The sequence below is a fragment of the Pocillopora verrucosa genome, chromosome 14, assembly GCF_036669915.1.
Source record: "Pocillopora verrucosa isolate sample1 chromosome 14, ASM3666991v2, whole genome shotgun sequence".
NCBI lineage: Eukaryota > Metazoa > Cnidaria > Anthozoa > Scleractinia > Pocilloporidae > Pocillopora > Pocillopora verrucosa.
Genome location: NC_089325.1, coordinates 8,480,545 through 8,496,679, shown reverse-complemented (window position 1 = coordinate 8,496,679; position 16,135 = coordinate 8,480,545). Strand labels below are relative to the sequence as shown.

The following is a 16,135-nucleotide window of genomic DNA, read 5'->3' as shown; positions in this document are numbered from 1 at the left end:
TGAAGATTTTTCCAGGTCTGTAAAGTTCCCACGAATTTTCAAGAAACAAGCCCCATCTGCACATCCTCTCTAATAGGCAGTGCCTTGTACTCTTTACCGACGTCACGGTTTCTTACGAAGTACGGCGATGTAAATCTATTGAAATACGATTTTATAAGAAGTTGATGCACACACAAGTCAAAGTTGAGCTAAATTACGTACCATTTCAAACTTCACACAGAGCACGATTCGTGCGCTGTAAATAATTCATGCGGTTGCTTCAGCCAGTAAGATTCTAGAACATCGTGCTGCGTTCGAGACTTGAACATTAAAAGAAATTATAACTCTTTTCTGTTGATTCTTGTCTGTTTATTCCAACTCTGAATATTATATGTCCTTTATAAAGCTTGAGAGGAGTCGCTAAGTAAACTTCGCTTCTTTTTGCTCATGTGCAAATGTCCGACACATACATTATGATTACAGAACCCCATAATAAATAAAATTACTTGAACCGACACCAAGATGCTGCGGTTCAAAAGACGCTCCTTTGTACGGGCTAAATAAGCGTGCGTGAGCCGAAAGATTATGGTCCGAAATCAAAGGGCTTAAATGTATCCATTTGTGTTCAAAATAGGGAGAGGTTTTGCCCATTCTACAACCTAAAGCCTTGTGTTGGAGTTTGATCAAACCAGCAAGATATATCATCTTTCAGCAGGAGACGGTGATTGTGAAGTAGTTCTATCACTGAGCTTGGGGAAATATTTGCAGGGATGGAGACAATGTTACCTTTAGAGACCACTTTGTTTTCATGTGTCTTTTACCTTATTGTTTAGACGGAATGTGCATGAATGTGTGACAGAGACATGAGGGGAAGAAGAGCAAATGAAAGGAAAAGGAAGAAAGAGACCCTGGAGATGTTTAACATATTTCAAGAAGCACCTTAAAGGAGAGGGATCTGGTATGTAGATGTTATATTGTTGATGGTCAAACAGAAAGGACTTGTCAGGAATCTTTGTTACTTAAAAGCTTAGACTGAGTAGAATGATAAAAACTTGAAGTTGAGACATGCTCTCAGTTATTGATTTAATTCGGATCGCAAATAACAACTTCATATATATTGATGATAGTACGGAAGCTTTTTACGATGAAAAAGAGTTGCACTGTAACTTAGGAATGAAACTGTCGGTTCAAGTTGCCTCCCCGCACAAGAAGGAATCAAAATCATCACAGGAATCACAGTTTTCCTTATGCAGTGACAGAGTTCATCATTTAATATCTTTGTTGGTATACATTTAGTTTCGTTCTCCAAATTATTTATACTTGCAATTCAAATTCGGCTTCCACCCCTTATGAATGTAACTTCCATAGGGAATGGGGCGCATCATGTCATGTAATCCTTTTACATGATCAAAAAGCTAACTTTCCCTACTGAAGGCTATACATTGTTATGTTATCAAGTCTTGGGAGATTAGTGGTTTATTTTGACATATTTCCCTGATAAAAACTTTCTAACCTCTCGCTCCCCTTCCAATTTTATTGTGTGCAAATATCTAACCCAGCAACATGAAGGTAGATACTGATTTTTGAGTCTCCACATGGAATAATCGCAACTTATTTACTGCCAAGCTAATGGCCTGTACTACTTAGGGACTAAGTCACCCATCACCTTTAAAACAATTTTCAATTACAAACGGGGAGTTAACTTTTGACACGATCTTCTAACATCTTTAGCCTCTTGTTCGGACAGGCCCCATGCAATTTTTTTGGCTTACAAATGTACCTTTCTTATACCGGTACAAGAAGTATTTGATAGAGCAAATTGATCATAGTTTGTTCATTAGAACCTATCGCAAAGGATTTCGTTTTCAGGTTTCTAATTCAATTATTATTGACAATTGCTCTCGAACTCTGAGCATGCGATAATTTCCGCACCAACTGCATGATCAGAAATGTTTTTTATCCAAAACGTATCTGACTATCTAAACTAACCTCTTCTCTGGCATGGATTGGTACAGAATACACGACAGGAAAGGTAGGCTAGCCTTACCTAACACTGGTGTACAGTGTATTTAGCTTTCTCATTCTCACTGGTGATTCATTATTGTATTATCTTTTATGATATCAAGATATTGTTTTACGAAAGGTAATATGCTGTGATTAAACAAACTTAACTATCTAAACCAAGCTATTAGAAAGATTGATTACTCCAATCGGGATTTCCAGATGCCTAAACCTGACTGTTCATCGTTATGACCAATTCTGACTTTGCCCGGTTTCTCTCCTGGCTTAACGTGCAAGGCATTTCCCATGCTTTCCGAAAGTCATGCTTGCCGAAGATGTACAAACAAGGGTTAAGGGTCGAGGACGCGAACCGAAGATATCCGAATAAGTACTGGGTCCACACGGGTAGATAAAAAGAATTAAAAATTTCTTGGAATTTTATGAGGAAGAAAGGCAACCAGCATGCAACATGGGTGAAAAACATCACAAGAAAGATAAAAGCGGCTTTGCCATTGCGCCGCCTCCATAGTCGCTGTTCTGACTCTATTGAGGCCGCTGCCGCAGGAATGTTTTGATACTCTCGGCGAATTTGTCGACGCACTTCACGCAAAATGATTAAATAGGCGACAGCCATGAAAAGAACTGGCATGACGAGATACAACACAACACACGCAGTGAAAAAAGCTTTCTCCTTTTTTTGCTCTTCCGGTTGGTCTTCTCCCTGGGGATCATAACTTTGTGGCCTGAGCCACCATAACTGCATCAGAGAGACGAACAGTGAACTGAGCCAGATGAAGGCCAAGGCGATGTAGCTTCGTCGCTTGGTCATGATCAGCGGATAGCGCAAAGAACACATGATCGCTATAAAGCGATCGGCAGTCACCGCTAAAATGTGCGAGAGGGTCAGAAATGACGTGAACATCCAGATGTAAACTGAAGCAAAACACGGGCCATGCTCTTGAAAAATGTTGCACGTAATGCTCAATGGCAAAGTGATGAACCCGTTGAGAAGATCACTGGCCGCTAATCCGATGAGGAAAAAGTTCGTTGGGGTTCTGAGAGAGCGCCTCTTGGTTACAAGGATGAACACAAGTGAATTGATAAGGACAATGACGAAGGCCATGAACATACCAGGGAGGTCGTATTTCGCGACGAAACGAGGTGACCAGTCATCTTCATAGTCTTCGTGTCTTGGGGAATAGTTTTGACTTTGTCTCGACTCATTATGAGGAAGATTAGTTATGTTTTCCTCACGCATTATCCTGTGCAACACGAAGTCCTGCTTTTACTTCTGTAACTTAGAGTGAAAATGGCGGGCCAACAGCGCGATGAAAAAGCTAAAAGCAAACAACCGGAGCGTATTTGCATTAATTTATGAGATTAACATTCAATTATCTCCCAAGAGAGAAATTATTGTGATTCAATGAGCTGCAAAGCGCTCGTAAAAGAGTTTTAATTAAATCAGCACTACCACAATGTTTTTTATTAAGCTTAAGTGGACTAAATAAACTTGGGATGGATTTTTAGTTGTTTCACAGTCAGGACATTTTTACAATTTGATGAATTCGAGTGATTCGTTTTACTAAAAAACTTAAGTCGAATCAACAGGGTAATTAAGTGTTATCAACCGAGTTGATAACGTAAATTGGCCACCGTGAAGAATTTAAAAGCTGACGTTTTGAGCATGAGTTATTCGTCAAAGTGATCGGAGGAATTGTGGGTTGTGTGTGTGTTTATATGCAGAAAATGGAGCAACGCAATTGGTGGGAATATGGTGACGACAGAACAAGAATAAATTAGTTGAATGAAAAGCCATACCATGGGGATTAAAATTGCCGATTTGAAAGAAATATTTGTTCTAGATTTTTGCAGCTATCGGAACTGCCTATAGGTATAGAGAAAGGCCGCAAACTGCCATATGCCGCTTAGAATGATTGGGGAGATTAAAGTGTCTAGCGACTGGTTTGGATGCGACTTTGTCATTTCTTTCTGTCATTTCTTTCTTGTCAGTTCTTTCTTTCTACGTCGCTCGAAGGGCAAACGCTCGAAACGTTAGATTTTAAATTCTTTACGGAGGCCAATTTCCGTTATCAAGTCAGTTTATAATACCTAATTATCCTGTTATACTCTCCCACCGAAGCAGCACCAAATTTTCCTTAGGACCTCACCCCTCTATCAGAAGAATCGAGTTAAATCTGGGTAATTTAGTTCTATCAACTGAGTTGATAATTATCCCTTCGTCATTCGCCCTGATGATGATTTTAACGCAGCACCACATGCAGTTCCTTTAGAAACTCACCGCCTTTATTCAAATAAAATCAGACCTCTTTTCGCAAAAACTTCTCCGACTTACACATGGATCCTATCTTTATTTCTCAGCCATGAAAGCGGAGTATCCGGAGTAGAAGGAAACAAAAAAAGGTGAAATCTACCATTGAATTACTTAAAGTAGTTTTGTCCTGGAAACTCAGTTGCAGGCCGCAAGAAGCTTTCGTATCAGACGGAATCTAGATAACCGTTACGTGGACGATTCCGTGACCATCCACCGATAGACGATTACTACTCCAGGATTATTAGACATAAATGATAACCTGAGAAACTATTTCATGTTTGAATGTCACCTGTCTTTTGAAAGACATGTTTAAGCTTAAGCTCACGGTACTTTTTCGTTATCCATTTGGACAAAATCGGTTCAGTCTTCATTTCAATGTTCGAGTTGATCACCAGTTATCAAAATGCACTAAGTATCTCCACCCAGCTGAAGTCTTTAACACGATCTGAATAAGACATTGAGAAGTCTTATTTCAGTCAATTTCTGTGGCCGATAGCAATAATACCATGATATCCTAAAAACGGGATATATCAATAATCGTAAATTAAAAAAAAAGAAACCTTTTATCGTTAATTTTTGTCGCCAAATTTGCCTCAGGATTCGAGTGTTTCTTGATTACAACATCATTTGAGAAACACGTATGTCTAAGCTAAAGGCTAAACTTTAAAAGAGATAGTAATAGTCATGTCCGATGTTGATGTTCACTGATTGATCTTTTCAAATCGTCCATAAAACAGCTGTCTTACTTGTCTACGCGATTGACTCTTTCCGTGACGGCCTTCCTTCCTTCACTAAGATCGAGATTTCAATCTCAATTTTTCCAAGGAGAGCATTTTTTGCAAATGTTTTTTTTGTTCCTAAATATGGCATTTATTGTTTCCACATTTTTCGTGCCTTTTTTCACGCGAAAAAAAAGCAACAATTTTGTTAGAGCAAATCCATTCGCAACTGAAAGTTGATCTGTAAGATGATTGACGAGAAATATTAAGTTCTCAAAAAACGGCAGATCTGACGTTTGACCTCTTTCCAAAGAAATCATATCATACTGAAAAAATGAATAATTTAATTCCACCTACTTTGTACGTTCCATTTATTCCAAGGCTGCTTGATTTTCTTCCGAAAAGCAACAGATTTTGCGCTTGTGATTCAAGCTGTGAGGCGACTCGGAAAGCTGGTCGCAGAAATGAACAAGTAGCACAAGCGGGTAAGTAATTGATAGCTGGAATATTTTCAGGCAGCGTTGTTGTTTTTTTAGTTTTTCTGTCTGTAACCCGAAGGTAACTTTCCTGCAAACATTTTAGCAGTAATTGAATAATGGAGCAGAATAGCGTCAGTAATAATATCATGGCCGCTTAGTTTGTTTTTAATGACCATATTTTGCAACTCAGACTGCAGATACTCACTGCTGGTGAGATGTCAGTTCATGCAAATCATCTTGCTTAAGGAATAGCTTTCCCTCTAATCTAACTATCTTTTTCCTTAGGCTGATATGGGACAAAAATACGAATAACTATTGGACTGACACTTGACGTAATCTAAAAAATAACACAAAGTGGTCTATTTGCCCGCAGAGGACAATCAAGAAAGCTTTTATGTTTGTTTTTAAAACAGCTTTTAAGGTGAAGGTAGCTCTTGTTATCGCGGAAATTTTAGCGAGCATGCGTAGCATTTGTTGTGGACATCGTGCTATGTTCGAGTCTTTAAAAAAAAAAAGGGGCTTCCTTGAACTCAAATTAGCCTTGTCTGCCGGTCAAAAACATAGAGCACTACTTTACTTTACTCCTCCTCCCTCGCAAACATTTTTAATCACGCTTGATTTGGCTCAGCCACGCACCAAACCCTACCTGAAGATATTAATTTGAATTTGGAAGAGGCGAAAAAAATCACGGCAAAATGAATGGTCAATGATATATTAATCTCACCCACTCATTCACAAGAGAAGGTTTCCCTTTGATTAGTTGGGAATAAAAAATAAATGTAAAATGAAAGGCTTATCCAATTCCTTTTGCCTTAGCTTCTATACGAGGTAACATCACATTAGTTTTACTGAAGCAGTTGGATGTGCTTTACAGCGGGTAAAAAAATGTTTATAATACTAAATAAGACAAAATTTTACCTTTGTTTAAAGACTCGATTACTCTTTGTTTAAATGTTGTCTGAGGGCTCTCTCTTCCCACTCTAAGCTGCACTGATGGCGGGTGATTAAATGAGTCTTAAAGACCAAAAGCTAAGTTGGACCAGCTCATATCAGTAACATTATGGAGTACTTTCCTGTCCAATTGCGCTGTCATATAAGTTTACACAAATCATTTATATTTGATATCAAGTGTGTGGCCGCATCTACACTTAAAGCTTTTTCGGGTAAAAACGACAATTGAATCGGTGTGGCTTCGTTAAAGTTTTTTATCTCTAAATCGCTTCGAACCAATTGGTGCTAGTTTCGTCACCAAACTTCATTACCTCGACATTTTTGCCAAGAGCCTTATTGTTTTCGTCCCCCATGAACTCCAATTTAAAACAGCTAATATATATGCAGGATGTTTCTTGTCACTTATGGACACTCGTCGCGCCCAAGGAAATATTCCATCATTATTTATACTTGATTACCATATCAGCTGTCCTTTTAAGACAAGTTTTCGACCCAGCATAATTTAAAACCGGAGTGATATTCACGCCAACATCGAAAACTTAAATGCAATTCAAGACAATTGTGCGCGGATTTTTTTTTTTTAGTTTTAAGAAGCTGATGTTTTGCTTTTAAAAGCAGTGCCTCATTACGTTAAATCCATCAGCGTTGCTTTCATAACGACCAGTTTGTGTTTAAAGAGCAGCTTTAATCAATTTCTTATGGAAAGCTTTAAAGCAATTTAAGAGAATCGTGCGATGAGTTTTTTGAGTTAAAGTAGCCCATGTTTTGTTTATAATAGCAGAGCCTAATTGCTTTACATGCAAAGAAAGTGGAAATGACAGAAAGTTCTGTTGTCAAACTGTGTCTGAATATTTAAGACAAAAAGCCTTTTTTTATTTACATTTGCGGCTGTAGCTTATTAGTAATCAAAAAAAAATATGTGGTGATATTGTCACGCACAGTTCTCGTAAATTATTGACGGTAAATTTATTTGACTCTGAATAAGGCTGGCTTGTACGTTTTTTATCTAAATATCGCCACTTAGGTAAATGCAATGTTTCATAAATTCGGTGTTTCATTCATAATAGAAATAAGATTTATGGGGTCCCTATGAAGCAAGCAACTGGTAACTTTTATTGGGTTAATGCCAGTGTATTCTAAAGTAATTCTGTAACCGCCTTTAAATCCTTTTTCCTCGCCTTTCCCATCGATAAAATATCGTCCTCAGTGCTTTAATGAAATTCTGTGATAAAAGAACGTCTCCTCGCCCCACCGAAGGAAGGTTCTTTATGTATCCCTCTCAGATATACTTTATGGTAAATATCTTGTCCATTCTGGTTTTTTTAAAAGTTCTCATTCGCCCGAGGAAACATAATGTTACTTGAGATATCATTAAAATGCAGTCGCTAAATCTAAATGGGTTGTTGTGCAATAACCGCAGACAAAGTCGATAACTAATCGCTAAAGATGAAATTATATCATGCACTCAAAACTCAGGCAAAAAGAAAAGACTCAGTTTCATTACTTGTATCAGTTTTTAGATGAATAACAAATAAAATAAATGCGTTAGTCCTTTTGCAATAGTTCGTTGTATGAAGGAAATGGAGCAGGAGTAAATTGAAAGTATTTGAATGCAATGGTCAATCGAAGTATTTATCAATCACCCATCGGTGTTGTGTTCATAACGACCAGTTTATGTTTAAAAAGCAGCTTTTATCAATTTCTTACGGCATTACTTATCTCCGATTTAATTCGTGAGTTACTCATCGAACAATTTCGAGCTTCGGTTGAGAAAGGAAAGGATTGCAAAAGGAAGAACTTATTCTATTTTTGGAAACACTTAAGAATAATAGAAATTTGCCATTTTTTTGAAAGGCATTTAACTGCATTAGTTATTGAATAGCAGGTGGTCTAAAAAAGCGATTGCGTTACGTCTGACTCGGGCAATGATGAACTATAAAACATTTTTAAAAGAACTTGTACGATGCACTTATGATGAATTTTTTTGTTCGCCTTAAATTATTGATCGGACAAGTCAGAGAGATGGAGAGAGAAGAGAAGCTTTGCTTAAATCATTTTCATGAAAAGTGACGGCTGTTTAAGTTTACAAACAACTCAACTGAAATAAAGAGTATTCAGCAATAAAAGACCTGTTATCTATTTCGAAAAAGGGTGTTTTGTTTACCCTTCTGATGAATCAGATGTCTGGTTTTTCTCTGAGGTATTTGCACAGGTTGCTAACCAAGATGTCAGTATAAAAATTATGCATACAGCCATCAACATTAATGCGTGAAGGTGTCTGCTTACAATTCATATTCCTAATTAGATTAAGAAGAGAAACCCGCCTTCAGAATGCACGAAGAGTTCCAATTTATTTTAATCAAGACGGCAGAGTGTTTCATATTCCCTAGAATGAAATATTTTCTTGGAAAACAGAAATGAAAGTCTCAGCTTATCATGATAGATTTGATTAAACATGCCAAATAAGGTTTAGGTCAATTTTATCACCATAAACGGAATTACACTAATTTTTTAATTTATCTACAACAGCTCCGATCTCTCTCACTTTTATCAGTTCTGTGTCGATACCCAGAAATACGTGATCAAATTATTATTCTAAAATGGGTTCGCTATGTCAAGTATTTTCCCATCCGTGATTTTAGCCTGTTAGTTGTCGAAACGCTCTCTCATATTGCATCTGCCGTCGGGTAAATATTACATTCCGGGAATATAATACTACAGACTGATAAAATATTCCAAACATTGTATTACTGGTTGACAATATTGTGCTGTTGTATAATCTTTTGATTGAGTTCCTTTTCTCGTTTCTTAAAAATTGATGAAAACCGCACAAAACAATAGATCAGCAAACTAATGATAAAAATCTGAAACGGTAAATTTTTGAGAAAAAAAGGTAACTTTTCCGAAATACAATGGTTTTGAATGAGTATTGATCAAAATTATCCGGTTTACGTCGAAACTACCAAAGATGACTCAAAGGTTTGGGTTTTTGTCGAAACTTTGAGACGAAACATAATTTCATAGTGAAAAGTATTATGATATATCATTTAGTATAAGGACATAACTATCTTCCTTACTTTTCCGGCTGAAAAATAGCCGAAAGTGAACTCTTGAAGGCGGATGAAGATTTCTGTACACAGTTTACTGAGCAAGAACAAGAAAGCTTACTGCTGTGTCGTATTATTCAATTTTAAAATTATGTTTCTGTAACCTTTTCTCGGGAATAACCACAATTTTTGTTTCGCGATCAAAAATGCAGGTCACATATTACTCACCTTTTCTAGAATATTGCCCTTGACAATTGGTAATAATAATGAAATAAAGGAATGAAACATTAGCGAGGTTGGTGAGAATATTCTAAAAAACTCACCAACATGAAAGGTTTCTCTCACTGCCGCTCTCTACTCTGGGTATGATCTTTCACCTACACCAAGTGTTGTTCGATCTGTGGGTGACCTGTATTGCGCGGAACTCTGTTATAGATATCGATCGGCTGCTTGATGTTTTGATGGCTGGTATGATGGCTACAGACATTAAGTACGTCATTACTCTTTGTACGCATGGGCAATGAGGGCGGTCTCTCAGTTTGATCGAAGTTAAAGCAATAAACCCTAGTTAATGTCATAACTATATTTAAAGACTGAAAGCTTCCTTAAACTTCCTGAAAAACCTTTCCGGAAGCCAAATGAAAACAATATTTTATGGAATGAGATATTTGTCTCCGGAGATTTGGAATGTGAATCTACTCTTTGTTTCCTGTGTCTGATTGGAACAGAGGGTCTGTTACTTTAGAATCGGTTTTGTCGCGGCTATTCACTTTTACAACATCCTGTCTATAACTTTATGGAGATTTTCCCTTTTCAGCTGGGAATATGAGTGGGTTGGGATGGTGGAGGGGATTGGAGGGGGAGGGAGGGGGAACAGCATTCTGCATTGCTGTATTCCTACATTGCTTACACTCTTACTTTTCAGCCATAAAACAAGCCATATCATTTCCTCCCCCCCATACTTTAAATTCAAAATACGACTTTCCTTAGTTAGTACTGAGGAGAGTCAGTGAGAAAATATTGATTCAAACTGGTCAGGTTATCGCAAAGAAATCTTGAGGTCATACAATGCCACTGCCGGTGGTAAAGTTATGCTTAGTAATCAGATTCTGCGGTTGGGATCTGTCTTTAACGATTTCTTTTCTAATAACGTATTTATGAAAATAAAAAATAAAAATAAATTGACATAAAACTTTAAAACTACCTTCTAGACGATGTGATCGCAAAAAATCACTAACGAAGCAAAGTTTTAAGTCAGTCACAAAATCAATGTGTTCAGGTCCTAAGAACAAAAAAAAACCGCGTAGCAAAGAAAATATCAATATTTACCAGCGGAGCAAGAAATTGCAAAGTTAACTAACCGGCTTTAAATTTTTTAAGAAGGAAAGTTTCTTACACGGCGGACGAACAAAATAACCTCAAAATGGTGGCTTCTGCAGAGCACTGAATCCTTCTTCTGTCGAGTTGTGAATCTACCATAAAATCTTATTTGAGATTTATGTGCTCAAAGTTGACCATGGTGATCGAATTTGAATACAAACACGGATACATACAAGGCGGTATTTTTTTCTTAGTTAGAGCAAGCAATCTAAATGAAAAAAGATTTAGAATCTTAAATTAATGTCCTATTGCGACTGCAATACAACGACAAGAGTGTGTGGGAGATGCAAATCAGTTGTAAGCCATGTTGTAGGATGGCGGAAGATGTTCTTGTTTTGAGCAAGCGTGGGAAAAACAAATAACAGAATATGCCACGTGAATACGATCTCGGTCCAGTTTCGATTTCGGTGTCGATCACTTTTTGGGTTAACAACCACGTTACACCATAACTCAAACATGTCAGAAATGCGCAGTGGATTTAATTTCGGCAGTTTTGTTCATGGTGAGATAATTCCCCAAGGCCCTTGTCCATCATGTTACCAAGTAACTGCTAAAAAAGAAAACTGCTTGAAAGATTTTGACTCCTTATGTTACGCAACAAACTTATCTTTTATTTGCGACCGTGCGCTTTGTGCAGTTTATCTGTCTTGATTATCAAAAATATCTGTTAAAAGGTTCAAAGGTTTCCCAGAATTTGGTAATATCAAGAAATAAAATATTCATCTCTCTACCACACAAAGGAATGAAAACAGTTGTAATCCCCTCGGGGGGAGCGTACTAAAAATGGATTAAACAACCGGCGAGTTGGCTCCTAAGTGAAACCTACTAATTAAATCACATATGTGAACCGACCAACAGGCGTCCTGTTGGGCCCGGAAAGATTTCGTGCCATAAAAACGCCCTCTTTAACGATCATCAAATGTTGTTTGTGCCACGAATTCTTTTTAAGAAGAGACCTTCATCAAGGAAATTGACAACGGAATGAACGAGTATCGTTAAGGGTCATTCTTATTCACTGGCGTCCAAAACTTTGTTCTTAAGATAGTTGTCTGGTATTAGCAAAATAATTCCCACGCTGATACAGGTGCGTGCTTGTCCAGGGTGGAATAGCAAATTCAAAAGATAAAATACCATCAAATAGAACTAAACCCCCTCCAATTTACTGGACTCATTTATATGTTTCATACATGATGCCAAAAACATCAAGACTGATCCCTTTTTGATGCTATCAACGTTCGTCCCTACTTTCCTAATGACCCCAACCCACACCCCCACCCCCACGCCCACCCACACCCTCACGCCCACCCTTAACCCCCACCCCCACCCCCAACCCCACCCTTGACCCCCACCCCACCCCCACCCCCACCCTTACCTTCACCTTTAAGAGGGCATTTAGGAAGCAAGGTTTCAAAGCCGCCAGTCTTGCTTCTGTTATTGACTGAACCCACCCAAGTACAATATTTAGTAATCTCAAACCTATGTTCGTCAAAGATCATGTTTGGTTAAAACAAGAGCACTGAGAATGCCCCCGTCATGACTTTACGGGGGTCGTGTGCGTATGAAGTTTTCCTCACCTTTTTCTCGTTTAAATAAAAGGAGTTATTCTGAACACGAACCTAACTACAGTAGAGGTAAAACTGGGCAGATTGTCAATTATGGCTAATATGTGAAGCTGAAACTGAACCGAACGTAGGAATCATTGATCAAACAACAAAACAATTCTTGGAAAAAAAACAAAATATCAGGTATCATTTAAACCTTTCATTAATTATTCATATCAGTTAGTTTTCCTTTACAAACGTTCTTAATAAACTTAGCCGGGGCCAAACCAGCCGCTCCCCTTTTTTTGGTTATCCTTCAAATTTTCAATAAGTAATATGTTAGGTGTTGTTCTAGGAAAGAATGCAGATTAAAAATCCACAAATAATGAGGAGTAAAAGCTAAACTTTGTTGGAAACGTCAGTAAATCTGAACAGTTTCACTTTCATTTCTTCCTTAAAATTTTCGAGCATCCTTTGTTTTTCTGGTAGGTTAATGAAATGGTAACTTATTATTTCTTCCTTGAAAAGGCTGATCTGACAACTATTGGCAATGTAGGAATGGGTGAATTGAATTTTATTCTTAATCTTGTATCTTATGGAGACGTTTTCTTTGATATTATTGGGGGTAATGTGGTCGAGTGGTTGAGGCTCTGGGCTTGTAATCCCGTTTGCACCGATTTCAACTTTTTGGCTGCACTTTGTATATAGCCAACTAGTCTGCCTCATGTCAGTTAGGATTTTTAAACGCTATGTTTATTTACAATATGTGTTTCTAATTTGTTTGTATCGGCTCTGAAAACAGTCTCATCGGGGGAGTGATCAATTAGGCATACACCACTGACAGTACATTATATTTTCCTTTGAGAAATGTCTCCGTTTTAGTCAGTCCTTAGTATAATGGAAAATAAGCTGGAAATGAAAAACTATTAAAAAGTTGCAGTTTCCCGGCCTTTCTTCAATGACGATCTTAATGTGGATCTCTTTCCAGTTTTTTTTTTCCAGCCGAATCATTTTAAATTTTACCTGAAGTTCAATATCGTTAAAGAGCTGAATTTTGCCAATAGCGACGTATGCAAATTGAAAAGAAAAGACGGGTGTCAACTGACTGTTTACGAAAGAATATGATAAAAATCATGTACACGATTTAAAATGATCAGTTTTACTCACTATACTTAAACAAGTAGTCTTGTTAGGGACATTACACTTTTACAATTACCATCCAACTCTTGAACTTTTTCCTTAAAAATTATTCCCTTTACGAATTACGAAAATGTAAGGGAAAATGTAACTTCTAACTGATCAGCAACAAAGACCTCTGGAATAGAATATTTAAATCAATTATTTCTCGGTTCTCTTGGGTATATACAAGCTTAGCCTTGAGATGAAACTAGTGTGTCTATATATATAGGGTTTACAGTCAAGTCGCCCAGAGTCATCTCGCCCGAAGTCATGTCGCCCGAAACCTGAGTCATGTTGTCCGAAATTTTAGTTATGTCGCCCGAAAAAAAAGTCAAGTCGCCTAAAGAAGCAAATACTAAAAAGATCAGAATTTTAGACTGTTAATAGGCAATAACATTGAGAAATTTTTCATCACTAAAGCGCTCTTTGTTTCTGACAACACCATGAAGATTCTTAAAGCGTTGTTCGTTCCTAACAACAAAGGGAAACGTTGTTCGTTTCCAATTACAGAATACAGCATTGTTCGTTTGGTATGTGATCGTTTCTTACTCACGGACGTTTCGTAAGCTTGAGAAACTTTTTCTTGGTTTTTAACAATACCATGAATATATTTGAGTAACGATTCTAATAGCGTGGTTCGTTTCTAACAACAAAGGGGGAAGCGTTCTCCGTTTCAAACAAAAAAATGAAGCGTTGTTCGTTTGGTATGTACTCGTTTCTTGACTTGACCGGTTACCTATATATAGAAATTACCTCACATGAGGTGAATAACGAACTAAATGGCTGCTTGATATTTGATTTTTGACGAACTAGAAAACTGGCCGAGTTAATTGCGCTCAAAACCTGCTGGGGACTTTTCGAGTCCGTTACACATCTAGCGAAGATCGAAAAAGATTGAAAACAGTTTATGGCGGGCACGTAATGAGTTTGGTTTTAAATCTCAACGTCAAGGAAACTTAGACTGCTCAACAAATAGACTCGAAACGAATTCCGTTTAAAACTTGGAATCCATCCTGTACAAAGTTTACGTATTTCAAGTACCCTCAGTCCGATGTTTGAAACCTCCTTGAGTTTTCGTACCTTTCTCATAACTAAAATAGTGGACCAGACACTGTACTTGAATGACAGTAATCTTAAAACAAGAGCTCAGGCTTACCTTCGTCAAAATTCCCTGTGATTGAATGCTCTTCAATGAGTGTCCTTCACTCCAATTAGTCTCAATTCAGATTTTCGTTGCTGGCCAGGTTAGTTTTTTGTCAAGAGAATTTATGCTTTCTACTCAACGTCCATACTCTTTGCCTGTTTTTATTTGATTTCCGTCCGCCGAGATTGCCTTTCAATCACATATGACAGTTTTCCCAAACCCTGGAGCTCTTTCATCAGTTTTGTAAACGAAAGATGTTTGGTTTGATAAATTAATTCACAGCCTCAGTAATTATATGAAATGAAATGTCGGAAATGTCTTGAAAGGCGAAATGAAAATTCAGAAACTTGGGAAACCAGTCAGAAAAGTGGATAAATAAAACGTGAATGCGATGTGACAAGTTGTTTCCATTTCTTTCCCTCAACGCAGTTGTCGAATTTTTATTAAGACACTATGTAATTTGATTCATTAAAGCATTGACCTAGTACTAACAATGTTTCTTTGGCTCTACCAATAAGTAACGTTGGAAATTTTTGTTGTTTTCTTCACAATAAAACATCAATATTTTGATTGAATTTTGCCCGTGAAGCAGTGAAGCAGTGATGATTTTTTTAAATTTTATATTACACTGAACTTAGATGGTTACCTACACTGGTGGTTGGTCACTTGAAGTGGAAATAAAAATGGATGGTGCGATTAAACCGAGATAATTTCTGCGAAGTGTTTTCCTCTCGATAGTTAGGAACTAATTTTACCTGACAAACAAGTATACCAACATGCATTTGCATTGATCACTTTATTTTTATTAGCCTGCATCCGATGTGACTGACATTTTAGTTATTATTTCATGTTGTCCTGATTGGTCATATTTTCTCACCTTAAATTAAACTAAGGAAAATAACAATTTATTGTGACCAGCAGAATATCATTAGTTGTGGAGTGCAATCTCATGTCCAACACCTGCATTTTAACAAAACAACTGCCTTTTGAGGGTTCAGGCTCGATTCAATTAATTTTTAATAATCTTTTGTTTTTTAGCGATAAGACCTTATTTATTTATTTTTGCGTCGGTGATTGAAAAAACTGAATGAAGAATTTTTTATCAGTTCCATAATTGCATCCTTTTGCTTCTTTCAATAAACTCCACTTCCCCTTTTATTAATATCATTCAAAAACTCAGGACGAGTTTTCCAGCAAATGGAAGAAATATCATACTAAAAAATACCATACTCTTGTGCATGGAGGAATTAAAATGACGTCCCATGAAATAAAGGTTATCAGAAATGTGAGGTATCCCTAAAAATCCGGCGGGAATTTGACATAATAACATCAGCTGGGGGTAAATTACCGATCGAACCTTTATTTTTAGGGAAATGGTACGTT

The 16,135-nt window shown here is 37.3% G+C and overlaps 1 protein-coding gene across 6 annotated transcripts; it reads right to left on the bottom strand.

Moving 5' to 3' along the window:
• Positions 1-1,091: 1,091 nt before the first annotated feature.
• Positions 1,092-14,863, bottom strand: LOC131776540 (beta-1 adrenergic receptor). 6 transcript variants are annotated; one of them, XM_066161957.1, is made up of 3 exons: positions 6,429-6,467; positions 5,389-5,483; positions 1,092-3,317 (listed from the first exon to the last, which is right to left on the bottom strand). In XM_066161957.1, exon 3 carries the CDS (start codon positions 3,236-3,238, stop codon positions 2,207-2,209), a length of 1,032 nt encoding a protein of 343 aa, XP_066018054.1. In that variant the 5' UTR covers positions 3,239-3,317; positions 5,389-5,483; positions 6,429-6,467; the 3' UTR covers positions 1,092-2,206. The 6 variants fall into 6 exon arrangements, with proteins under 6 accessions (XP_066018054.1, XP_066018053.1, XP_066018055.1 ...); XM_066161956.1 differs by having other exon boundaries at positions 5,389-5,598; positions 6,429-6,445; XM_066161958.1 differs by lacking the exons at positions 5,389-5,483; positions 6,429-6,467 and adding an exon at positions 14,765-14,863.
• Between the last annotated feature and the right edge of the window lie 1,272 nt (positions 14,864-16,135).